Here is a 26276-nt window from a genome sequence, read left to right as displayed (position 1 = left end):
GTATCTATGGGACCTCGGCCCTAATGTCACTTCTCCAAAAGCTCTAGCCAACCAATCATTCTCTCTGACATTACTCTACCTCAATCTTACGGTACTTAGGTTCTATGAAGTAAGCTGGCTCGCTGTCTGTGGCCTTCATTTAGAGAAAGCGTCACAATCACAGGGACCTTCCCAGCTTTGTTTTGTCATTGCCTTGACCCCAGAATAAGCAGGGCACAAAGAAGCTCTTCAACAAATATTTGCTGAACTCTTCAATTTTCAGAAAAGAGAAGCCCAGAGAAGAATTCCATGGGAAATCTTTCATTTTTAAATGTTGGCAGTAAATTAAAACACCGCAAACAAACGACTGCCCCCAAACCACCCACAGGGGCCAAATCGAACACCCCCGGGAATGGGCTGTTCTGCATTCCCAGATGCGGCGCGTCGTTCTATTAAGCCGCATCAAGTCTTGGCATGGAAGTGGAATGCAGAAGAATCCCGTATACTAGGAAAGGAAGGATCTGGAGTCCGGAGGAAATCATGTTTTGCGTCTCTCCTGCACTCCCTGGGATGCTGTGCTTGTGCTGAATTTTGGCTTCTTTCTGATTAAACAAGATGGTAGCTTCCCACCCCCAGGGCTGCTCTGAGAATAGTGAGAAATGTTGGTTTATAGTAATATAAACTGCTTTGCTAATGGATAAGCTCAGCCAAGAATGAGTAGGGGAAGAAAAAAAAACAACCTTTCTCCAAATGATCCTATTTTTCTTCCCCGTCAATGTAGGCACATTTCGAACTGCCCATGTGAAATCCCTGGGCAGCCACGTACAGCTGCGTCTATGAGTACGGAGCAAGCAAGGGTCCTTCTGCAGATCTTCTGCAGACCCCTCGAATGGAGTGCATCCTCTGTAGGCTGGGTTTGCTCTGTGTGTGTCTGGTTTACGCACACGTACGCGTATCAACACACATAATTTCAAAGGAGTGACTCCGGGTGAGGGGCCAAAAAAAATCAACATAGAACATCATCTCTGGTTATATGCCAGGTGCTTCATGGACCTTGTCTCTCTCCAGTCCTTCTACAACCTTGAAAGGTCGGTATTCTCTCTCTCATTTCCGAGGCTACCAACACTAGCCTCAGAGAAGGGAGTGATTTGCCCAAGGACAGGCTCACCCCTAACGTTTGCAGAACTCAAGACAAGAGTAGAAATGGATGTCCATTACAACATATCTAAGTATTTAAAAGTTACAAAGCAGATGATTGTGTTGTTAAATCAAAGTGTCCTACCCTCTTGAACATAACTTTATAGAATCCGCAGTCTAGGACTGGATGTAGAATTCTTCAGTGCTTTTTAGTTATGTGCTGGAACAAATGGCATGAGGAGAGTTGGTCTGAGACCTCTACCCCTTCTCAACTCACCCTCTGCCTCTTGCATATGTGGATCCTTACTCCATGTCCAGGCTCATGACCCAGCCAGCGGGCACTCCTTGGCCACCCTTCTGGGACATGTTTATGTGTAAATGGGTGGAGAGGTCTGCCCTTCGGGAGAAGGACCTGGGGTACGGCACCTGGAAACCAGCTTAGGACTGGGTGGGCAGGGAACCCTGGAGTCTAGGGTACCAGAAGGGTATTCTAGATTCTAGGTGACCATATCCTTTTAGGTCAGTGGATGCCTTATGCCATGGGGAGAGGACACAGCTGGATGAGGGTCAGAGTGAGGTCCTCTAACGTGGAGGGTTAGAGCAGCTACCCCTCTTGCTCAGGCTAAGGCTGGTACTGCCCAAGGGGCAGAAGCACTAAGAGGCAGAATTTTATTCCAAAAGATAAAATGGGGTGCTTGGGTAGCACAATTAAGTAACTGATTTTTGGTGTTGGCTCAGGTCGTGATCTTAGGGTCATAGGGACTGAGCTCAGAGTTGGGCTCTGTGCTCAGTGCAGTGTCTGGGTTTCTCTCTCTCTCTGTCCCTCCCACTTGTGCTCTCTCTCTAATAAATAAATAAATATTATAAATAAAAGTTCAAAAGATAAAATGACCTATGTAAAGGTTTTCTCAGTAGTACATATATTTTCAAGATTAAATCAGATTAAATCTGGAGTGTTGATGAAGCTTTGCCTAAAATAGACATCAGGCCAGGACTATCTTTCTTTCCGATGATTTCCAGACCTGATTAACATACAAAATTAATTTAGAAGGGAAACAAAATTCTTATGCAATGTGTTCAAATTATTTAAAAAGTCATTATGTGTTAAAAATATCCCAATATAAAAGAGTGTAGCTCATACGAAAGTCTGAAACAGAAACAGGCTATAAAATTTCAAATTAAATTAAAATAAAAAACAGCAATGTAACGTAGTACCGGATGACTCTAGGGCACTTGTCACTTGTATAAACATGACCGAGACATAGGGCAAAGCTTCTTTTTTTTTTTTTTTTAAAGATTTTATTTATGTATTTGACAGAGATCACAAGTAGGTGGAGAGGGAGGCAGAGAGAGAGAGGGGGAAGCAGGCTCCCCACTGAGCAGAGAGCCCGATGCGGGGCTCGATCCCAGGACCCTGGGATCATGATCTGAGCCGAAGGCAAAGGCTTTAACCCACTGAACCCACTTCACCCACAGGTGCCCCTGGGTGAAGCTTTTGAACTCAGTGTGCTATGACTCCATTCTCCTGCCACCTTTTTCTAGCTGAACTTGCCAAGAAATTCTCCTCTTTCCACAGACTTTGATCTTACATTTCCTTAATATGGTGGGGTCCCTGATGAATGGCAGCTACCGAGTTCAGTTCTCTCTCTGTGATTCTATACTACCCACTAGTCGGCTCCTAAGTGTATATCCAGGCAATGACAGTATCCGATGGCTTTAAATTCAGTATCACATCCTGATGATGCAGAATGTTCCTCATATTAAATTTTACAAGATTAGTATCAGAACCCAAACCTCAGATTTTAAAACCCTTGGCGAATAATTCCCATACACCAAACAATCTCTCTGGGCCAAAAGGTTCCAGTTTGAAAAACCTGGCATCTTACTCAGGAAAGCGAAGAACTTGGGATCTTCATCCCACCTGAGTCCTCCTCTCTGGGGTCCTCACCTGGGAGGTCAGGACAGTAACACGGGTTGCTGTAAAGATCAAGGGTACGGAGTTGTAAGAAGGAAGAGCAGGCTGGGGCTGAAGTTGGGACACCGGGCAGCCGGCCAGGCTAACACTTGTTTGGCACAGCAGGAGACTTACGTGCCTGCTTTGCTCAAATCAAAACCTATTCTGAACTCTAAGAGTTATCTGGAAATAGGGAAACAGCACTGACATTCAAAACATGGACCAGCTCATACAAACATGAAACAAAGATACGTACCAGCCAGTCAGACTGGATACCTGGGGCCTCCCAGCCACACGGCAGCCCTGGCTGAGAGTGGATATTCAATTTAAAGGCACTAGGACTTTCCTGTACCTGTTCTTTCTTATATCATGCTTCACCCCTACTGTAGAAGCTGAACATGAGCTCCATAATAGCAGTGATGACTGTAATAACGATGGCTAACATGCCCAGAGCTCTCTACCGAGTACGAGGCACTGTTCCCAACTTATGGCCCAGGGGTGTTAAGGCGCTTGCTCAACATCACACAACTACTAACCCATTGGTTACTAGGAGGAGCCGGTGTCCCGGCCCAAGCTGCCTCAACTGCTTGGCTTCACGCTGCCCATACTCTACAGACTCCTGCTAAACACGGTGCAAATTCTATCCCAAATACCTTTCCCTGTAATTATCCATTTCAACGGAGAGAACTGAAAATAGAAGACATTTTAAATTTATTTTAAAATTATGGCAGCTTCCACCTTCCTATTTTTCACCCAGGCTGACGTCAGAACGAGCAATGGTGGACACAGTGCTTCAAATGCAGGCCGAGGGGCAGTGGCAACGCAAGGGGGCCTGGAGGCTTCCAGGTGACCGGGAGGCCAGCAGGAGGATACAAAGTTGCCACAGAAAATCCACAATGTGAATATTCTGTAAGTGGCAAGTAAGAGTTGATCGTAAGACACATTTCCTTCCAGGAGGAACACACAGATCTGTACACACTCCAAGGCCACGAAGCGGGCAACAGTCACTTGTAAAGCTTGCCAAAAATGGTTTCAGGGAATCTCAAGCATGGAAGTTCTAGTTCTGTGTAAAGTGACAACTGGGAAGATGAAGTCTGTAAGAATAAGGTCTCAGAACAAAAATGGCCCTGAACCACAACGACAATGTAGCCCATGTGATGGCATTCATTATTCTCTGAAAAGTCTCATTTCAGGGCTGGGGGGGCAGTGGTGGCTATAAACACAAAAGGCTTAACAATTCCTAGGAATGGATTGATATCACAAGAATGGTTTTTTTAGTTGCTAGGCAACAACTGAAAAACAAAGGTCCATGTTCTGAGATCGCTGTGCCTCCGTTCTCCCCAGCCGCAGCACACGGGCTCCTCAGCCTGAGCGTTCTCCCCTCGGACAACGGGGGCCGCGCCTCACAGTGGTGATGCTCATGGTCTGTTGTGGCAAAAAGATGCCCATCTGTGTCTCAAAACCACACCAGTTTGTTGGCCACGTGGCAGGTGAGATTTCCGGTCAGCGAGAGTTCCGCCGAATTGCCACCATGTACCCAAATGACATCCTGTCCCTCCCTCCAGTGTTCCTTTCTGTCCTTTCCATCATTTCAGTCGGCTTTCTTTGTAGGTAAATTACCTTGGTTTCTCCGACATATCCAACAGAAGCCGGAATTCACTTTTGCAGGCAATTTTAACATCTGGGGAAGTGGAGACTCCTTTCCTGAGAGTTATTTATTTGTTTCTAAGAAATAGCCTTCTCTGGGAGAAGACTTACTTCTTACCATCTTTCTTAAGGATCTACTGACATCACACTTAAGATTAGGTAAGTCTGCTTCCTTCTTTGTAGTACTCTTACCTACGGAGTCTGTTCTTTTTAATTTAATTTAATTTATTTATTTGTCAGAGAAATAGCACACAAGTGGGGGCGCGGCAGGCAGAGGGAGAAGCAGGCTCCCCGCTGAACAAGGAGCCTGATGTGGGACTCGATCCCAGGACCCTGGGATCATGACCTGAGCTGAAGGCAGAAACTTAACTGACTGAGCCACCCAGGTGTCCCCAGAGTCTGTTCTTTTTGAAAAAATAAACGATGGCATGTATGGTTCTAAAATTAATATCACGCGAGTAAATATGCACTTAATTGCTAGAAACATGAACTCCTTTTGTTCTAACTTTTGCCCAGCCCGTATAATATAGTTTATCCTTGTAATTCAGTCTCTACATCTCAGTATTCGGTATGTCACCTTTCCTCCTGACGTGGGGCTCAGGATAGAGAGAGAAGAAGATAAGGCAGTGATATTAGGTTCATTTTTTTTTGCCAGTTCCAAACATAATTTGGTGCTATAAGAACTCCCATCCCTACCTCCCCCCACCAAAAAATACAATGAAATGGAAAAAAACATCCAGATCTACATTTTAAATCAAGCTCCACCTCGGAGGGCAGGCTGTCTAACTTACCTAAATGGACTAATTCAGAGAGCCCGGGATCGGCAGTCACGTTCACCGTCTGAAGCGGAGACCAAGCCCCTCCAGGCCAGCTCTGAGAGGGGATCCTGACTGCCTGCTACATATGCACCATACAGGCATGCTAAGAGGTGGTTCACTAACTGCCATTTCTATAGCAACCCACACACACTCTGCAGGCTGTGTTTTGGGAAGGCAGTTAAAACTGGATTCTACAATGTAGCTCCACTTAGAAGATGCTTTTATTTCTGTCATCTCGTTAGTATGAGAGTATTCAAATGCAGTAACCCAACTGATCATTAAATGGCAGAAACTCATCACATCCAGAAACCAAAAGGTTGATTTCTTGGCCAATGTCACTCGGTCACTTTCAATCCGAACCACTGACCTGGTTTGCATGCTCAGAAGTGACCCTTCCTCAGGGCATCAAGTCAGATCACAGTCTGACAACCAGGAACATCGGACAGCCATCTGCTGTCCCAGTTCTAGACGAGAGAGCAAATGCCTGTAAAAGCAAGGGGACAGAATGCTCCTGGACGGCCCAGAAAGCCTCAGCTATGATGCACTCAGCAGGACCAGTGAAACTTCATGTGCCAGAACCGGACAGGAAAACCACTTCCTCCAAAGGACACACTGCACCCCCGCACGTGACTGATGAGGACGTGTGTATGTCCACGACACCCTCCCCCTTCCCCACCCATGACACAGACATGTTCTAGTTTGCAAAAGAGCACCATTAGAAGATCGTAAGCTCAAGAAATCCGCTAACCACTCAAAAGAAAGACTTGTGCTCACTACACCAAGTCCCCTCCCTTGCAGCATCAAGGCTTCAGTGCTGCATATAAATACGCAAAGGTCTGAATTCTAGTATATGCAAGCTACACTTCTTAAAAAAAAGCTTTTTTTTGGGAAAGGGCACGTAACAATGAGCCAATTCAAACTGCTGTAACATAGTAAACAAAATCCAACGTTACTTATGTTCTCAGAGTGCTGATCTATTAGGTCATCCTCCGACGAACATGTGGGTTGAAGGGTGGAGATGCTAATTTGTATAATGAAAAATTTCTCGCTTGTTCCAAAAGAAAGAAAAAAGACAACTGTAGCCACTAAAAGAAAGCAGAAGACAAGAGCGATAAATGGCGGCATCAAATACGGAGTCCACTCTAACGGTGTCTGAAAGGGAGTCCCTCTAGGTCCCTCTCTTACAAGTACAGTTTGGTTATCTGGCAGTCACGGACTGTGGTATTCGAGTTAGTGTTAACATGTGGATTTATTTTTCAAATAAAAGTCCCATGGGAGTAAAAGCGATTTCATCTTTCTTTAGAGAGTTTGAAGTCTTACCCTATAACAAAGCTGTTATCACTCTGAGCATCAATCCTCACTCCTGGCACAATGCTGGAGGGCTACTCGGATGGCAGGAAGTATGGACTGTGGCTGCACCAGGCACCCCCACTTCGGGCCTGCAGACCATGAGCTAGAATCTACAATTCTTTTTTAAGATTTTATTTGTCAGAGAGCGCACAAGCAGGGGGTACAGCAGGCAGAGGCAGCAGGGAGCCCGATGTAGGTCTCAATCCCAGGACCTTGAGATCATGACCTGAGCCGAAGACAGATGCTGAACCAACTGAGCCACCCAGGTGCCCCTAGAATCTACATTCTAATACTAGAACGGTAAGAGCTTCCCTGTTGCAGGCCTTTTAGATCAAGGATCACATTTTTCTGTATGAAGTCACTATGTATTTTCAGTTTGTGGGGACATCCAGTCTCTGTCTCATCCACTCAGCTCCATGGGCGTAATGAGACAGCACTCATGCAGACCATCCACAAATGTGTGTGGTTGTGTTCCAGCATCTTAGTCCCTTTAGGTTGCTATAAAAAAAAAATAACGTGGGGCACCCGGGTGGCTCAGTGGGTTAAAGCCTCTGCCTTCGGCTCAGGTCATGATCCTAGGGTCCTGGGATCGAGCCCCGCATCGTGCTCTCTGCTCAGTGGGGAACCTGCTCCCCCCCAACCCCGCCTGCCTCTCTGCCTATTTGTGATCTCTGTCTGTCAAATAAATAAATAAAATATTTAAAAAAATAATGTATTTGGTGGCTGACGAATTACACATATTAATTGCTCACGGTTCTGGAGGCTGGGAAGCCCAAGATCAAGGCGCCGTCAGAATCAGTGTCTCATGAGATCCCACTTCCTAGTTCACAGATGGCATCTCCTTGCTGCGTCCTACATGGCAGACGGGGTGACGGAGCTCCCTGGGGTCTCTTTCACAAGGGCACTAATCTCATTCCTGAGGGCCCCACCTTCATTACTCCCAAAGGCCACACCTCCAAACACATGGGGGTTACGGTTTCAATTGAGGAACTTTGGGAAGGAGGATACAAACAGTCAGTCCAAAATGTCCAATACAATTTTACTTAGGGATGCTCACTTTTGAATTTCATATAACTTTCACGTGCCATGAGATACTCTTCTTCTTTTGATTGTTTCTTCAGTTATTTAAAAATGCAAACACCATTCTTTGCTTTGCTGTAGTTTGCCGACCTTGATTTAGGTGAACAATTCTTAATGGAGTCACAGATTACTGTATCTGGCTGTTAAACAGTTTGGAACTACAATATTTTGATTTACCTTAAAAGCATGTAATTTAAAGTATTAAAATGGTCTGAAGTGATTATTGTGTGTGAATTAACCATAAACAGCTACTAATTAGTAAGTAGTATTTTATGCCCAAGATGGGTTCCTACTTTTTTCCTGATCTGATAATACTGTCTTGGAACTTTTTATTTAACTAAGATAACTTAATTTCTACTTGAATAATGGTATTACTGATTAAGTATAACAAAATAAGAACCTTAATAATTAAAAAAAACAGTAAACAAAACAAAACAAAAACCCCAACTTATGAAATATGTAGGCTTCTACTGAGTTTAGGAGGTTAAAGAACATACACGGTTTCGTTGAAATGTCCATCATTCTTAAAGTTTTCTGAAAGCATATTTAATTCATTTGATTATTTCTTTTTATTTATTTATTTATTTATTTATTTATTTATTTGACAGACAGAGATCACAAGTAGGCAGAGAGGCAGGCAGAGAGAGAGAGGAAGGGAAGCAGGCTCCCTGCTGAGCAGAGAGCCCGACGCGGGGCTCGATCCCAGGACCCTGGGATCATGACCTGAGCCGAAGGCAGCGGCTTTAACCCACTGAGCTACCCAGGCACCCCCATTTGATTATTTCTTAATGCCTATGCAAATGTTGACTTCTCTGGGGCACATACAAGCTGTTACAGCCAGGAGTTCGCAGTTAAATTTCTCGCAGTAGATGCTAGCTTAAAAAGACCATTTAAGTGAAAATATACATGTAAACAATGAAGGTTCCCGACAGCAAAAGGCTTGATGCAGTGGGGATTATTTCCAGAGAAAAGGCAGAGAATCAGGTAACTTATATTTCAGAGACTTCCTAAAAATGTACATTTCTTTGTTTTCATGCACTTCTGTATTGTGTTAATTTCCCATTGCTTCTGTAATAAATGACCATGTGCTTAAGGGCTTAAAACAACCCAACTAGGGGTGCCTGGGTGGCTCAGTGGGTTAAAGCCTCTGCCTTCGGCTCAGGTCATGATCTCAGGGTCCTGGGATCGAGCCCTGCATCGGGCTCTCTGCTCAGCAGGGAGCCTGCTTCCCTTCCTCTCTCTCTGCCTGCCTCTCTGCCTACTTGTGATCTCTCTCTGTCAAACAAATAAATAAAAATCTTTAAAAAAAAAAATAACCCAACTGTATTCTCTCGTAGTTCTGGAAGTGAAAGGTCTGAAGTCAGTTCCCCTGAGCCCAAGTCAAGGTGTCCACAAGCTTGGATCCTTCTGGAGGAAGGAGGCTCCCAGGGGAAAAATCTGTTGCATTGCCTTTTTCAATATTCTCATTGCTGCCTCTGTTCCTTGGCCTGTGACCTCTTCCTCCATAGTCAAAGGACATCACTCGAGTTTCTGCTTCCAACACCCTGTCTCCATCTCCTCCGGTTCTGACTCCTCCTGTCTGCTTCACAAGGACTGCCATGATCACAGTACGTGCATCTCTCTGTTCATATGTATATGATTGTCTTCTCTGTAGATAGTCCTCTTAAGTACAAATGTTATTTCATAATACATTCAACTGCCCTGATAACTAAGAAAATGCAAGGCCCTGCCCATATGTATTTCTAGTATCACTGTAATATATACAATTTAAGTGAGAAGGGCTACTTGGCTGTTTAGGGGTTGGAGAAAGGGATTTGAAAAGAGAGATCCCACCCACATAATGTGACAAGCTATGGGGACCCCGTAACGCAGCCGGGTAAGGGGAAGAGCACACAGTTTGGTGCTGTAGCAATGCAGGTGTGCAGAAGACAGTGGCTTGAAATGAGGCAGAGTGATAGGCAGGGGCTGGCTCTGAAGGCATCTGTGTGCCCGAGAAGCATGGATTGGTTCACTATGAGTAGCTTGGGGACAATCTCACGTGGGAAAGTGGTCTGTGCTTTGGAAAAATAACCTACATAGTGATACAGAAGACCTACTGGAGGGAAGAGAGATGGAAGGCGCTCCAACAGCTACAGGAATTGGGCAGAAAACGGGCAAGAGTCTGAACCGAGGCAGAGGTAACATGGAGAGGATGGAGAGAGGGAAAGCTTGAGAAATGCTGATCTGACAGCAACACAGGACCAGATGTGGCTGTAGGAATAAAGTGGGGACAACTCTCTGGTTTCTACTCTGATGGTCTGGTAGGCAATATCCTTAACCAAGAGAGGGAACACGAAGAGGTTTAGATGCTGGAGTGAGAGTTCACTAATAAGCCTTAATTTTAGGCATCTTGGACTTGACTTTCCCGTGGCACATTCATAAATGGATGTCTACTGGAAGGTCAGAAACACAGAGCAGAAACCAGGACCTGGGTGCATGGGGAGCCATGGGAATGAGGGAAGAGGTGAGATGACCCAGCAACTGATATAAGGTAAAGTAGCAGTTGGGCAGAGGTCAGAGGCTAGCAGCCAGCAGACGAGGAGGACCCAGGGCAAAACTGAGTCAGAGAGTCAACAGAGGAGGGCCCTTCATAAGGAAGGAAGCCCTTCAAACGCTGCAGAGACATCAAAGTGGATGAGGAGGTCACCTGCCTTCAGAGTCGTGCAGCTGCTTGGTGACCCTGTTTCCCAAGAGTTGGTAGCAGAAACAGGATCACGGTGGGCTGAGAAATGGAAGCAGCACATGGAGAACAATCCTTCAAGAGATCTGGGTTAAGAGGTTTAGAGGGCACAGTCTGTGAGAGCTTTCTACAGGATAGGGAGACTTCTGTTTACTTTATAAACTCTTACAATGTCCTTGCTCTGTGCTAGGTGCTCTACTAAGCCTCTTACAACCATTAATTCATTTTCTCCTTGGAGTGGTTAACTTTTTGTGTCAACTTGGCTAGGCCATGGTCCCTAGATATTTGGTCAAGCACATATCAATGTTGCTGTGAAGGGATTTTTAAAATGAGATTAACAATATTAAATCAGTAGGCTACGTAAAGCAGATTACTCTTCATAATGTGGGTGGGCCTCATCTAGTCAGTTGAAGGCATTAAGAAAAAGACTGACCTCCCCCAAGGAAGAGAGAATTCTGCCAGCAGACTACCTTTGGGCTCAAACTGCAGCACTGGCTCCTCTCTGGGTCTCCACTCTGCCTGTTGACCCTGCAGATTATGGATTTGCCAGCTTCCACAAATGTATAAGCCAATTCCTTAAAATAAATCTGTTTCCTCCTTTACTTCCCCACCTACCCACCATACACACACACACACACACACACACACACACACACACACACACACTATTGGTTATTTCTCTGGAGAACTTTGTGTAGTACACTCACTTTAACAACATTAGGTATTATTATTATCATCACCATTTCACAGTTGAGGAAACCGGCACAGAGAGGTTAAGTAACTTGCTTGGGGCCTCACAGCCAGTGGGTAACAGAGTCGGAGTTCTAATCCAGTGTGCCCCCAGACCACTTGCTCTTAACCACATGCTATGCTGCTGCTCCAGAGCACTGGTCTGGGCACGTTTGCGGCCAACTGGGAGGTCGAAGGGAGAAAAGCAGAATATACAAAGAAATAAGAGCCTCGACGAACACATGTCTTATATGAATGAGAAAACAGGCATGGGAATTTGCCCAAGGTGGGACTTACAGCTTTACAAGAGCAGACCCAGTTTTTCAGGATACAAAATGCAAGCTGTGTCCCTTCTCCTTCCTACTTTCTCCTGTGTGCTTCTGAGATTCTCCTGGCCAAGCCCCTCTCATTTGTTGGCTTCTGGGAGGTGCTGGGCCTCTTATGTCCCGACTAAGTCATGGAGTACACATGTTGGTGGCAGCCTATCTCAGTGCGGTGTACGTTAATACAATGGCACCGTCCATCCATCAACATCAAGTTTAGTACGTCTTTAGTAAAATCAGTGAATTCCACACTATTATGGCTCCTGTTGGTAATTATTTGGAAAGGAAAACAAAATAAAACAAACAAAACAAAATCAAACCCCACCAAACCCCAGACACCCAACAGGCATTTCTTTTCAAATATAAATTCCCAGAACTATGATTTGACTACTCATGGAATTAGGTATCTTTGAAAATACATTGGACATCAAACATCTCCCAATAATCTTTATGCAAAGTCTAATGCTTTAAAATCCTGGACGAGGGCATCTGAAAACTGGTATTTTCAAGCTTGACTTTCAAGGGACGGAATACCAAGGGGTGTAAGAATGAAGATGGTATGGAAATCCAAGCACACAAGACATGTGAGCCCATATTGCTGTGATGAGCATCAACTATAAAACTTCCTACAGAACAGTCTGGAAAGATGTATTAAAAGCTTTAGAATTTCATACATTTTTTTTTTAAAGATTTCATTTATTTGACAGAGAGATCACAAGCAGGCAGAGAGGCAGGCAGAGAGAGAGAGGAGGAAGCAGGCTCCCTGCTGAGCAGAGAGCCCGATGCGGGGCTCGATCCCAGGACTCTGAGATCATGACCTGAGCCGAAGGCAGCGGCTTAACCCACTGAGCCACCCAGGCGCCCCATAGAATTTCATACATTTTTAATCCAGCAGCATCACTTCCTCTAAAATTTTATCCTAAGGAAACAATCATGGCCACGCCTAAAGATTTAGCTACAAAGATATTTATCCCAGCCCTGGTAAGAACAGTAATGTTTTCTCTAGTTCTAGGGCACGGGGCCACCAAGTTACGACACACTGACATAATGAAATACTACGCAATCATTAATTCTGAGGTTGCGGATGCTATGTAAAGATGTTTATGATATGCTACTGATTTTTAAAGGCAAGTTACAGAACAGTGTACAGCATGTAATCTCATTCCTGTTAAAAATATATTTTGTGGAAGGCAGTCTTTCTAATAGGGCCCCAGGGATCCCCACCTGCCGGCGTTCACACACATGTACGGTCCAGCCCACCTGTACCCACGTTGGGCCCTGTGACCAACAGCATCGGGAAAGAAGTTACGGTGTGACCCTTTGACATTAGGCTGTAAAAGACTGGGGTGACTTCCATTTTGTCCACTTGTCCTTCTGTGTTTTATTTTCCTTTTTTTCCCTTGGGTCATTTGCTCCGGTGAATGCAAGCTGCCACGGTGTGAGCAGCCCCATGGAGGGACCCCCAGGGCAAGGAACAGAAGCTTCCAACCGACAAACCAAGGCTGGTGAGGAGCCAAGGCCTGCAACAGCCCTGCGGGACTGCAATCGCGTCACCAGCCCTGGCCGGACCCCGAGATGAACCTAGCCCTGGCTGGCGGCCCAGCTGCAAGCTTGCTAGCGGCCCTGACCCAGAAACCACCCTCCCAGCTAGGCTGTGCCTGGACCCCTGACCCTCCAGAACGTGAGCTAAGAGATGCTCAGTGTTGTTCGAAGCTGCTGAGTCTTGAGGCAATCTGTCATCCAGCAACAGAAACCTATCACATATGTGCATGGTGGAACGACCAGGAGGATGTAATGCAAAATTCGATGAGTGGTTTTCCTCTAGGCAGGGGAATTATGGCTCATTTTAGTTTCTCTTTTGGGACATTGTTGGCAATGTTTTTCCTTTTTCATTAACTTAAAAACCACATGACCGAGAGAGATGATAGAACTTTCACAGGATAAAAGGTTAAAGATTAACGGAGCTGATTTTAGCTCTAATAACCTTTAAAGACTCAAGTAAGTTAGCTTACATGTAGCACAAAAACAAAAGCAAGAGAACCCTCCAGAGAGTGCACCTGAATGGCCCAGTGGCATGAGTTTCACCAGCCAGAAACCGCACAGTGCATTCAGTACCTGCAAGGAAAGGAGACTTGGACAGGCTTCTGAAAAGAAAAATCCATCAGTCATGAAGTCACCTGCTAGCCAATCACGGAGTCTCGCTTACCCAGCTTCTGGTCAAACCGCCACGCCGCCACGTAGGCATTGTGCCTCAGACTGCTATGCGTGGCCAGGGGCACGGTGACATAAATGGGGCCATCCACCAGCACTGGCGTTCCATCGCCGCTGAGCAAGTGGACGCTGACGGCTGTGACTGGGGTCAGGTCGTACCTGGTGCCGTTTCCTGCAAGCAAGAGGGATTCTCCATCACACGCGCAGAAGGGACCTACGTGGGGCTCAGGCCACCATCTGCACCCACCATTCACAAAGTACAGTGCCTCCTACACACCAGGGACTGTAGTAAGCACTTGGCATTTCTAAAATCCTCACCGTGCCTTTGTAAGGCAGGCAAAATCCACATTTTATATGTAAAAGCAACAGGCTGACGGAGGGCAGTCATCATAGGAGCTGGCCCCAGGGGCGTGGGGGTCTGTCTGGGATCCAAGCTCAGGTTTGCCGACTCCAAATACACTGCAGTGCTTTGCTTTCAAAAAGGGGCCTCAAAAGGAAAAGACTCATCTATAAAGTGAGAGGATGGGATGTGCAGAAATCCCTGACATCAACTCCTAGACAAAGTCAGCCCCATGCACGTGTTAATTATTTGGCAGAGCCCCATTGTGAAACCAAATGTTTTACATTAGAGACTGCTTAAAAAAAGGGGGGGTTCTTTTTTTTTCCCCCAAGGAATGCTTCTACTAAAAGTAAACTACTGAAAACTTGGACTTGAAATATTTATGAGTTATTTTAGTTGCCATTGTTATTTTGATCTGTTTAAAAGGAATTTAATACCCCAGTTATTCTACATTAGAGGCCTTTTACCCGAGCCGATGCTTTAATGACTGCCTACTTTAGAGATAAATCAGGGAATGCTTATGACAGTGATATTATATTTATATACTTAAGTAATCCATTTCAGGACAATTTTTCTCCAGCGAAATATACTATCACACAAAATGTTTTCTGTTATAATTTTAAATCTTGAGCACAATGACAAAAGCATGGTGATAAAAAAAAATGTAAGCTCCATCAGGACATAATCTATAGGATTTCTTATTAAGGTACTTAGATACTTACCAACCCATCAACTCCCTGAGCTAATGCAAACCTTCACTTAGGACTAGATATAAACACTTAAAGTGAATCTAAGTGAATTTTAGGGTTCAACACCAGTTATAGCTAAACCCTTTGTAGAGCAGTGTATATATGGGTCATGACAGTGCTACCTTTCACAATTTATGCCCATCTCTGTCCTTGAAGGAAAAGGCATGATGATGGGAATTTTATTAAAAGGTCCATCCTGGAATCAGGTTCAAGTTCTGAAATCTTGCAGTCTGGCCTTTCACTTTAGGGTAAAGAAAATCCAAACCCAGGATTTACCAGATTTCTGGTCAAAGCATCTTCTGGATGGAGACCTAAACGTGCCAACTGCTCCAAGAAGACACAGGAGTAAAAAGCCAGGTCTACCATGTACCTCTCTAGGTTCTGTTAGACTCTCTGGATGAGACAGAACTGAAAACCAAGGGAAATTCAGGAACTCACTAGACTTGGTATAAACAACTTGGACATACGTTCTCAACTGGGGAGCGCTGCTGCCGCCAGCAAACCCGAGGCAGGAGGTCCGCAGAGGGAAGCAGCAGGTAGGTTAGAAAAACCTTCCAGACTCATCACCCATCCTTGCCTCCCACTTAGTTCCGCCTCCTCATGCCCACTCAGGAATTCTCCCTTCCTTTTTTCTTTTGCACACTCCTCATCCGGAAAGCCGGGTTTCCAGTACCCGATGCCCCCCTCTAGCTGCACACGTGGCCTCAGGCAAGTTACTTTGCTCCTTAGGGATTTGTTTTTCTTATCTGCATCATCTGGACTAGATGCTTTCCTATGAGCCTATGGAAAGAAAACAGACTCAGCTATAAACATTCAGAAGTAAGTACAGCATTGCAGAAAAGGGCATCTTAGTTAAAGCAATATACATTAGGTTCATGTGATTTAAGGTTCTTTTAAAAGCTCTCCATTAGAAGACACCGTAGGCAGTGATACCCGCTTTCTTGAGCCTTCTTTTCTCTTTCTCAGTGCCCTGCTAAATGTCCACTCCTACTCTATGCCTTCCCAAACACTCTCTCTTTACCCTCCCACTCTCTTTATTCTGGAAGGGCTCAATTGTTTCCCTTCCAGGCCTTATTCTAAGACTGCGACAAAGCACTGAGGTCCGTATATAATAAGGTCTTTCCTTTTTGTTCCCTCCTGATGTTACCAGGCTCCGGTCATGACCGAATAAAGATAGTAGTCAGGCAAAGCCAGCAGGGTGAGGGGCAGCACCACTGGACCAAGCTTAGGAGGCCTCTGACCCATCCCTTGTAATGTGAGGGGTTTGGTTCGGAGAGCATCTAGGGTTCTGTCTGGCTTTGACTTCTGTTACCGGCTTTGACTTCTGTTACCAGCTTTGCTGGTTGTTAGTCATTTTACCGACTCCTCTCTGTCTTCCTGGAGTTACTAGCAGGAGTCATTCCTTGAAAACCTTTGGGAATGTCAGAGGGCAGTGGTGTGCTTTCTTAGCAACCAGAGTGGGGAGTGTGATGCCGGGAAAGTGTAGCATCTCTGACCCGTGTGGGGGATGAGGTTGCCCCGTGTGACACCAGGATACTGTGGAGCAGGTGGACGCAGGGGAACGAATGAGAAAGTGGGCCAAACCTCCATCTGGCTGAGTTGTTCTGTTTACAACTCTGGAAATTCCCACTGACTGGACACAACCAAGAATACTCTGAGGAAACCAGCCTTCAGAGCCCTTTCCAGTCCCATTCGCGGCCTCCATTCACCATTCCCAGACTCCAGTTACGACCCACCATTTCATAGGTATGTGTGGGCCCGGCCAGGCCAGGCTTGTGGCCCGGCCACGAGTAAGTGTGGGGGGTGCGGGGAAGAGAGGCTCTGCATTACAAAAAACCAGAGACAGGCACCTAGATGATGAGATGTCGGGGTGCTAAGCAAAGCCCACGCTCCTATTGCCCTCACAGGTATGAACCAACACACCCAGGGGTGGCCGCCTTTCCTGGCAGCGCTCAAGGAGTGTCTGATTCCTCTTCCCACATCAGCTGTCAGTTATTTCAATGGAGAAGAAGTTGCATGTAACCTTCTGAAGACCTTCCTTCTTTCCTCTAAAATAACAGAGTGATTTTAAAATAAAGCAAACCCCACTAAAATCAATAGTTCTATGTCTTTGTGTTCTTCTCCCTTCCTCATCATCTCGGGTTTCATAATTTATTCAAGAGCTCTTGGAAGTGGGGCACAGAAAAATTAATGAGCTCTGAGGAATGAGGCCGTCCCTCCAAGTTAGGGTTTTGTGATTGTGCACCATTTGTTGGGGACACTGGCAGGAGGCTGCATGATGGTCTCAAATTGTACTTTTTCGTATTCCCTGAAATACGACTTTTCTTCTCGAGCCATACGCTTAAAGTAAAAGCCAACATTTCCTCCAATAATGTTTACTTAAAGTGACTGCCATGCAGTTTTATCTGATGGCCAATTACTGATCTTAATTGCATTTTCATCATGCATAAAACTGGAAGAACCATTTCTGAAAGCAGGTGCCAGCAACAGGGGAAAAGGGAGTTACCAATTACCAGGTCACTTTCATCAGTCACCAGAAATTCACCAGCATTCTACAAAATGGATCAGATGCTGCAGGTATACAAGCTTTTTCAGAAGGACCCAAGATCCATTTATGGAAAGCACCGGACAAATCAAGGAAATTCAACAAAAGCGTTTCTGGGAAAAGGCAGTCACCTCCTCACCTAGCGGGATTTCGCCCAGAACAGACTCCAGTTTTCACGTTTATGTTGTGACTAGTCCAAAGTGTCAAGAAAAGAAGGGAGACAAGAAATGACTCAGGACCTCCGCATCCTCCACTTTCCAATCCCGAGGAGTAGGGACCCAGCGAGTGCCAAGAGCACCGTTGGCTGAGAGCCAGTCTTTTTTGCCGGTAAGGAATTATTACATACTTTCTGGCTGCTGGTTTTTAGTTTCTCTGATTTTTTAGCTCTGTGTCAGGCCAGTCTAGGGTGACACAGACCGAGCTGACTTAGAGGCCTGGATTCAAATCGACATCAAAGCCTGACCGCTGTTTGCCAAGTCAAGATGGAGAGAACAGCACAGAGGATGGGACGATGTGGGAAAATGCTCGGTGAGCACACGGGAGAGAGCCGGGGCTCCTGCTCCTAAATGCTCCTGATTTCTAGACATGACAGGGCCCATTGTCCTGCCTCTCTGTATCAGAGCCACTGCCCTCCTTCCCCTCCCCGCTGTGACCCGTGGGTGGGAGGGGCTGGGTATCCCTGTGGGGGCACCCACTCCAGGGACAAGTGGGACAAGGGGCAGAGAGCCTTATATTTTGGGGGAAAAAAACCCCAACTTCAATTAAAAACACTTCTCTGAATTACATTTAGTCTACCAAAGGGGAGCTCTGAAGGGACATGAGGCAGGATGGCTGAAGGAGAGCAACGTATTCACATGTATTTCCGCCGTGGTGTAGACAGGAACCCCTAACACCGTTTCCAACGCGCTCCAACTTCACAACTCTGGTTCTTCCAGTTAGTCCTAACTCCTCGAGCCACATGCAAAAATTCAGACACAGAAACCCCCGCTGAGAAGAGAACAGAGTCCAATTACCTGTTCCATTTCCATCCAGTCCTCGCAAATAAGGAAAACTGTCCACCTCGGAGGGGGAGCTGGCGGCCGTGAGGAAGGCCGTGAGGTCGCTGTAGCTGGTGTTCTCAGGCAGCCGCAGAGCTCTCCTCTGGAAGTGAACTCGGGGCTGTGGCCGGGCACCTGCAGAAATGAACTTCTGAGTTACCTCCCAGAGGAGCAATAAATCTCCGGCAACCAGGAAGCGCTTCTCGGTGCAGCAGCGCGCCCGCCTCCCCCGCCCCTCCCCCTGGTCCCCGAATCTCCGCCCCTCCCCCACTGGCGCAGGGCACAGAGATGTGACAACATGCTATTATGGGGCTAGAAATAATAGCCCATTGTCACGTTTGTTTTGACACAGGATGTTATTTAGGTTTTTAACAAAAAAGCTTTCCAAGTCCTATTTGTGAGTGAGCTTTTCACTGCCCAGCATTTGCCCGTGGAGGGGGCAACATTTTAGGAAAGGAAGTCCACACGGGTGAAAGGAACAGATGACGGGTTCATCTCTTTACGTAAACAAAGCAAGAGATACCCTCTGAGACTGTTACAAACACCTCCTTAATCTTCTGGTAAAATCTGCTTTACCTCCACAGACCAAGTGGAGGCAGAGCAAGGGAATTCCACGGGCAGCCCGGACAAGATTTGCAAACAAGAGCCCAACAGTAACCAATGCTTTTGCTTCTGCAGACGCTGCCATGTGGCATCTGGTCTCTGGGGGTGGGGGGCACCCTATTCATCGCCCATTATGTTGCCTCTTTGAGGAGGAGACTCTTGAAAGGAGGTGGAAATGCTCCCATCGCTGCCCGCAGCTCCTGTGTGCAGAAGGACGGGCGGGGCCCCTGCAGACAGTTCCCCGCGGAGACATCGTCTGTGGCGTGTGCTCCAGATGTTGTTTTGACTGCAGAACCCGAACCTGTTTTTCCCTTAATGCTATGGCGACAGTCACAAGACGTCAAGGTGCTAAGTCGTTTTGCGCAAAACCAGCAAAAACATCCTGAAGACACAAATTAATAGAAGTGGAAGTTGTGGTGGCACTTACACACTTCTGTGGATTAGAAGAGCCGTTCCTCAAAAGCAATGATCCGCCCGGCGTGCTGGTCACATCCTGCCCAGGGGGCCTGCGGTTTCCCCTGCGGTCGGTTGGGGGCTCCCTGGCCCAGGTCTGGGGCTGTCTGAGCCCATGGTCTCTATGCCTACCTACCCGAGGCTTCCTTTTAACCCTGATCAGAAAGTCTCAAGTGGGGAATAAGCTTATCCAAAAGGGTTCTAGCAGAAGGGTGTTTCAGAGCTCAAAGATACCAAAGAGTCTACATTTCTCTCTCTTTTTTCTTTTTTTTAAAGATTTTATTTATTTGACAGAGACTGTAAGAGAGGGGATACAAGCAGTGGGAATGGGAGAGGGAGAAGCAGGATCCCCACAGAGCAGGGAGTCGGATGCGGGGCTCAATCCCAAGACCCTGGGAACATGACCTGAACTGAAGGCAGACACTTAACAACTGAGCCACCCAGGCGCCCCAAAGAGGCCACATTTCTCTTCCTACAAGCAAGGCCGCAGGAGCCTGACAGATGTGAAGTCTGGGGTACCTGGAGTGAGTACCACTGAGGTAGCAGAGAATGAGATGCGCCCCAAACCACCTAAAAATCACCCGAGTTCTCAGATGACTGGTTCTCCACTCCGTGAAGCACAGGCCCCACTTTCAGGCCCCTGGGAGCCAGATGCCTAAAAGTCATGACTCCTATCTACCTTCTGTCACCTCCACTGAAACTAACTAGACAGATACATACCCTGGTCTCAAAGCCCCATGGCATCTCTCCCCCCAAAACAACCCACGGCCGAGCCTCCAAGTGTCTGTCTCTGTTCACTCCCAGCTCTGCTCAGTCTGGTCTTTTCCTTTGATGTCACAGAAGACTGATGTCTTCCTCCTGTCCCCTCCCCGTTCTGCATAGAGTTTGGATACCTTGCACCCCCCAGGAGTCCCCATGCCCGAGGAGGAGTAGTCTGCTTCTCTGCTCTTCTCTCTGCTGCACTTGGAGATAGAAAGTAAAAGCCAGCCTTTTCTTTTTCACACCCTCACCCCCAACTACATAACATTTTCCCCTGCTCCTATTATGGCTGTCAGTTATAGTGCCTTTCCGAGAACTTATTTCTCTTTCTCTACTGTTCTTCAATCTAAACAATGCTGCTGGTGCTCGCCTGGGTTACACACGTGGGGGAAACGAACTTGCTAAATAAGAAGAAAAGTCTACTGTGTGACAGGGCAGAGGGATTTGTCCTCATGAGCGCTGAGGCAGAACAAGGTGGGACACTTGCCCCATTCCAGGCCTCAGGAAAAGAGCGGCTGCTGACAGGTGAAGGGGAAATCACACTGACCCCCTCATGGGGACTGGCCTGGAACGTGAAGACCCCAGACCCAGCCGCTCTTCGGCTCTCAGGGGCCACTGGCTACCCCTCCTTCTCTCCCTCCCTCCTCTCTCTAACACTTGCAGCCTTCTCTTGTTCTCTGGTTTATCATGCATTTTGGTGGGAGATGCAACTCTCTCTCCTCCCCGCCCCTGCTCTTGCCTCCTCTTCCTTTTCTGTGCAGGAGGACTTGGTCACGAGCCAGACATCTGGGGTCTATCTGCTGTGGCTGGCGGGTGGGGGGCAAACAGAGGTGATGCCTGGGGCAGGTTAACTAGCCAGGGACGTGGCCTGTCCAGCTGATTGGACACAAGCTGTGACCAAAATGACACGGACCCCTGTCTGCTGAGGGACCAAACACACCCCCAGACACAGAGCAAAGGCAAGACCTCTCTCTGCCTGCTGAAATGACCAAAGAAGCATCTGAGAAGTTAGGGAAGGGTCGAAGCTACTCTAGGCCTCAGTGTAAATGGAACAAAAGTGTCTGTGTGTGGCTGGGGGGGCAGTTACGTCCTCACGCCTATCTTCCTCTATCAGCACGGCTGGATTTCCGCAGTTCCAGGATGAGGTGTGATTGGCTGGGGTTGGGAGGACCGAGGGGACAAGCCTGGCTAGGTCTTTTCTGGATGCCTCTAACGCATTCCCCACAACAGCAGGTTCTCAAATTTTCTGTTTTTCTCAGACTTGGGGTTCTATCCCCATCCCCAGATGCTCAGCCCCTCTGCTACCAAAACCACTGGGTACTCCAAAATCTCTTTCTTTCCTCTTTTCTTGTGCCTTCTGTCCCTGCTTTCCTCCAGGGTCAACCCAAGCCTCTACCCCAACTTCTGCTTCTGATGCTGCAAGACTTCTTGCCTTTGTCAATCATCTTTCTCCACTGGCTTTTCCTCCACAGCCAACAAACATACCCATTCCTTCCTCATCTAGGAAATTAACACCAAAACAGGACTTCAATGCTGCTGTCCCCTTAAGGGAATGCCTCCTCTCCTTCCGCCCAACCCCCAACCATCTGGCTTTTACCCACACCACACACCGCCCTCGGAAATGTCAATGGATGACTGTACAATCTGCAAGCCCATGACTATTTCTCGGCCATCCTCCTCACTGACCTCTTCACAATGGTCCACACTGTTCACCACCCCCGCCCAGAAACCCCTCCTGCTTGGCGTTCACAGTCCCGCATGCTACTAGCTCAAGTCAGCCAGCTTTTTCCTCTGCAAGTATGTTTTTTCTCCTCCCACCTCCGGATGAAGCTGTTCCTATGGGGCTGCTTTCAGCTGCCTCCTCTGTTTCTGGGTTCCTACCTTATTGACTGCCCTCCACGGTGGCCTTCCTGTCTGCCCCATGCTCTTCCAAGCCCCATGTCTGCATTTCCTCTGCCTTCCGGACACCCCTACCTGGATGCCCCGCAGGCAACTCCAACACCATCCCTACTTCCTCTCCCACTTCACCACACCCCCATTCTACTCAACACCAGTTTTGCTTCCAGGCCACCGTCATTTTCCCCTTCGATTTTTCTGAGCATCCACTCACTGCCCAGACTGGCTAATTTCCTCTCATCATTTCCAGCAGCATCATCTCCTTTTCTGCCTCCACCCTACCTTACCCCTCGCCTTAACTGTGCTCCAGCCTTTCCCCTCTGCTGCTGTATCTACGGACACACGGACTTTCCTGAGGTCACTCTGGTCACATTCCTTCTCAGCTCAGAGACCTTCAATGGATGGCCACCACTCAGCAAACAATGATGGCGGGGACAATCATAGACCAGCACAGACCCAGACTACTACAGTTCCTGTTCCTGTAAGTGAGAGGTGTAGTTCAGACATAAGAATTTACAGTTTCTTTTTTAAAAGATTTTATTTATTGGAGAGAAAGAACAGGGAGAGGAGCAGAGGGAGAGGGACAAGCAGACTCTGTGCTCAGGGGGGGTTCAATCTGACATCACGACCCAAGCTGAAACCAAGAGTCAGACGCTTGACCAACTGAGCCACCCTAGTGCCCCCACAAAGTTCTCATACACATACTATTTCACTTAATATTTACAACAATCTTGTGACGAAAGAACCCTCTCTTCTTTATGAGCGAGGAAGCAGAAGCCCAAAAAGGTTAAGTGAATTGTCCACAGTCATTCTCTTAGTAAGAGGCAAAAAGGAATTCTTTCAATCCTAACTTCGGTTTCCCTTCCTGGTACACCATGCCTACCTCTCACCCTCTGGCCAAGCAGGACTGCACAGCTCTGTGCTCCCACACACATGTTCGTGTCTTTCCCGCATAGTCTCTATCTGCACGTCCTACACGTCTTCCAAGATGTGTCTTAAATGCCACCTGTTCTATGGAGACGTCCTTGATCCCACCCCAATCTCTAAATGCTATTTATATCTTTCTCCAGCATGGATTTAAAAAAAAAAAGATTTGTGTGAGAAAGAGCACGAATGGTGGGAAGGGACAGAGGGAGAGGGAGAAGTAGATTCCCCAGTGAGCAGTGGGCTGGACTGGAGGGGCTTGAACCCAGAACCCTGGGATCCGGACCTGAACTGAAGGCAGATGCTTACCCGACTGGGCCCCCCAGGCGCCCCTCCAGCACAGATTTTACTGTGCCCTGTATTAGGTTTATTTAGAAATGTATACATCTCCCTAAATCAGAGGCACCATGAGACGAGATCATGGATCAGGGGAATCACTCAGCTCTACGTTTAAATCTTTCTTCGGCCATCTTCTATTTGAGTGACTTTGGGCTTCAGGTTCTTTATCTTTAAAACAGGTGTGGATCATGCCTGTCTCGTAATATGGCTGCTGTGATGCTAGATCAGAGCGTGCATGTACGATGCCTGGCAGTGCCTCCGCGTACAGAACAGGTACAGGATAAACACGAACTTCCCATCTCCTCTCCCCTTCTGGTTGGAAGCTCCTTGAAAGCAGGTGGGCTGTACAACATCTTGCACGGTGTCCTAGACGTCGCTGGTGCTCAACAAGATTTACAGAACTACACGGAAAGATCAACCATACCCAGCAGCTCCCGAAGTCCAAATGCCATGGGTCTCCGTTCTGACGAGGTCAGGAGTCCTCAGTCTTGGCCCTATTGACACTTCAGGCCCGGGAGCTGCTGGGAGAGGGGGATGGGGTGCCTGCACACTGAAACACAGCTGACAGCACCCTTGGCTTCCAGCTGCCAGATGCCAGCAGCAGGTCCGAAGTTGTGACAACCAAAAAAGTCACCAGACACCACCGTCCAACGTCCCTCGGGGACAAAACTGCCCCAGACTGGGAACGACTGCACCAGATGCTCTGAGCATCCTGACAGTGATCCAGACAAGCACCCAGAGTCTCCTCTGCAAGGGGCACTGGATACGTGAAGAGGGAGAGGACAAAGGCTCCGCTGTCCCGGGGCTCAGGAGTACAGAAGGCTTCACGGGCATGGCTTAATTACCACAGTCTTTTAAGCGCCAAAAGAGGAGCTCTATGCAAAAAAGTACAGAGGAAACTTCGAGAGAGCTTTGTGGGTGGCATCCCTGACCGTGTCTGGAGGCAGAGTCGGGGTGGGTGGAAAGGAGCGCACACCTGGAAGCAGGGCCAGCGTGTTGAGAGGGGGGAGGCTGGGGAGGGCGGGGGACCCCAGGAGCCAGGTGCAGGCTGTGTGGGCCCCGCAGGGGAGGCGGCCTACAGGGGTGTCGGCAGGGCTCCCGGGAGGGGAGGAGAAGATGGCATTTGCGCTCACCCAGTTCTGATGGCTGGCGGAGGGGCTGGAGGTGGGCCAAGTGGCTGTCACGAAGGGGTTCATGTGAGAAGCGACAGAATGCTGGGTAAAGACAGTGGCCTTGGGATAGAAACTGAAGAGGGAGCTGGAGGCGGACAGGAGGGCAGAGAAGAAAGAGTGCGAAGAGGCCAGGGGGGCAAGGAGCTGACGAGTGGGAAGCGATCCTCCAGGAGGACACCTGGGTCTTCGCAGCTCAGCCCAGCCAAGCCCCCCACAGGACGACCGGGACCCAGAAGGAGGCCCCCAGCGGCCACTCTTCTTCGGTTTGGGAGAGGACAGAAATGCGGTGGAACCTAAAGGAGGAAGGGGGGTTATGAAGGCCTTTTCCTGGAATGGCAGGCTGCCATTCAGGAAGCTGAGGGAGAGCAGGAGTTAAACCATAGGGCCCGAGGAGGAGATAAAGGGCAGAACAACCTTAGAGAGAAGGGGCTGGTGGTGGAGGAGGGACCACAGCAGGCACATCACAAGGCCAGAGAGAAGCCATCCAAGCCATCTTTCTCCCTGGTGGCCTCTCCTCTCTGTGAAACGTGGTGAGGTCATTGCTAAGAGTAAGGTCACTGAGCCGAGAAGTGCAGGGTGTGGTGTGGATGAGGTGGGTAGGGCTTATAGCTGAGCCCTGGGGACGAGAAGTCAGTGGGTGCTACCGGTGCCCCCCATCTCCGGAGCAGTCAGGCTCAAAGGCATCTTTGTGGTATCTTATTATTATTTATCTAAATTTTATTTAGTTAACATATAGTGTATTATTAGTTTCAGGAGTAGAATTCAGTGACTCATAAGTTGTGCAAACACCCAATGCTCGTCACATCACGTGCCCTCCTTAAGGCCCGCCGTCACTCTGTTATGCTACCCCCCACCTACCTCCCCCCCCAGCAACCCTCAGTTTATTTCCTAGAGTCTCTTATGGTTTGCCTCCCTCTCTGTTTTTATTTTATTTTATTTTCCCTTCCCTTCCCCTATGTTCCCCTGTTTTCTTTCTTAAATTCCACATATGAGTGAGATCATATGATATTTGTCTTTCTTGGACTGACTTTATTTAGCTTAACATAAGACCCTCTAGTTCCATCCACATCATTGCTAATGGGAAGATTTCATTCTTTTTGATGGTTGAGTACTATTCCATGGTGTGTGTGTGTGTGTGTGTGTGTGTACACGATATGATACCCTCTTATATATGTTCTCGAATTCAGAGTCAACAAGATGCCCCACTTCTGAGACCCATGAAGGTCTGCTGGATGCTCTAGGAGCCAGAGCTGCAGGCCAACTGCTCAGAATTTACACAAATACCAAACCTACAGAGGAGAAAACAAGTGAGCAGTCTTTTTATTTTTCTAGGAACACTGTCATTTTCCATGTGTTTATTAAGTCTACTTTACCTGGGTATAAACATTTCAAAACAAAAACATCTACTGAAGCATGAAGTATCCGACTAATGAGAACAATGGGCTCCTTTCCCTCTTCTGTTTTTATCTCCACCCAGCAGCCTTCCTTCTCTGAAAGCTTTGACTTCAGTGT

The 26276-nt window shown here is 47.5% G+C and overlaps 1 protein-coding gene and 1 long non-coding RNA gene across 3 annotated transcripts in view; one reads left to right on the top strand and one right to left on the bottom strand.

Moving 5' to 3' along the window:
- The window catches only part of FAM171A1 (family with sequence similarity 171 member A1), a 128134-nt gene that overhangs the window by 15697 nt on the left and 86161 nt on the right, over positions 1–26276 (bottom strand). The window contains exons 4-5 of the mRNA XM_047741581.1: positions 18595–18753; positions 13943–14119 (exon numbers count right to left, since the gene is read on the bottom strand). Of these exons, the coding sequence (XP_047597537.1) occupies positions 13943–14119; positions 18595–18753 (336 nt within the window). The remainder of the gene's footprint in view (positions 1–13942; positions 14120–18594; positions 18754–26276) is intronic.
- On the top strand, positions 4821–15855 carry LOC125107022 (uncharacterized). 2 transcript variants are annotated; one of them, XR_007129446.1, is made up of 4 exons: positions 4821–4876; positions 9303–9572; positions 15284–15393; positions 15766–15855. It is a non-coding gene; the product is annotated as an uncharacterized LOC125107022 (long non-coding RNA). The 2 variants fall into 2 exon arrangements; XR_007129445.1 differs by lacking the exons at positions 15284–15393; positions 15766–15855 and adding an exon at positions 13165–14023.

The sequence above is a fragment of the Lutra lutra genome, chromosome 8 (assembly GCF_902655055.1).
Source record: "Lutra lutra chromosome 8, mLutLut1.2, whole genome shotgun sequence".
NCBI lineage: Eukaryota > Metazoa > Chordata > Mammalia > Carnivora > Mustelidae > Lutra > Lutra lutra.
The sequence above is the reverse complement of the archived record's forward strand: the minus strand, read 5'-3'. Positions and strand labels throughout refer to the sequence as shown.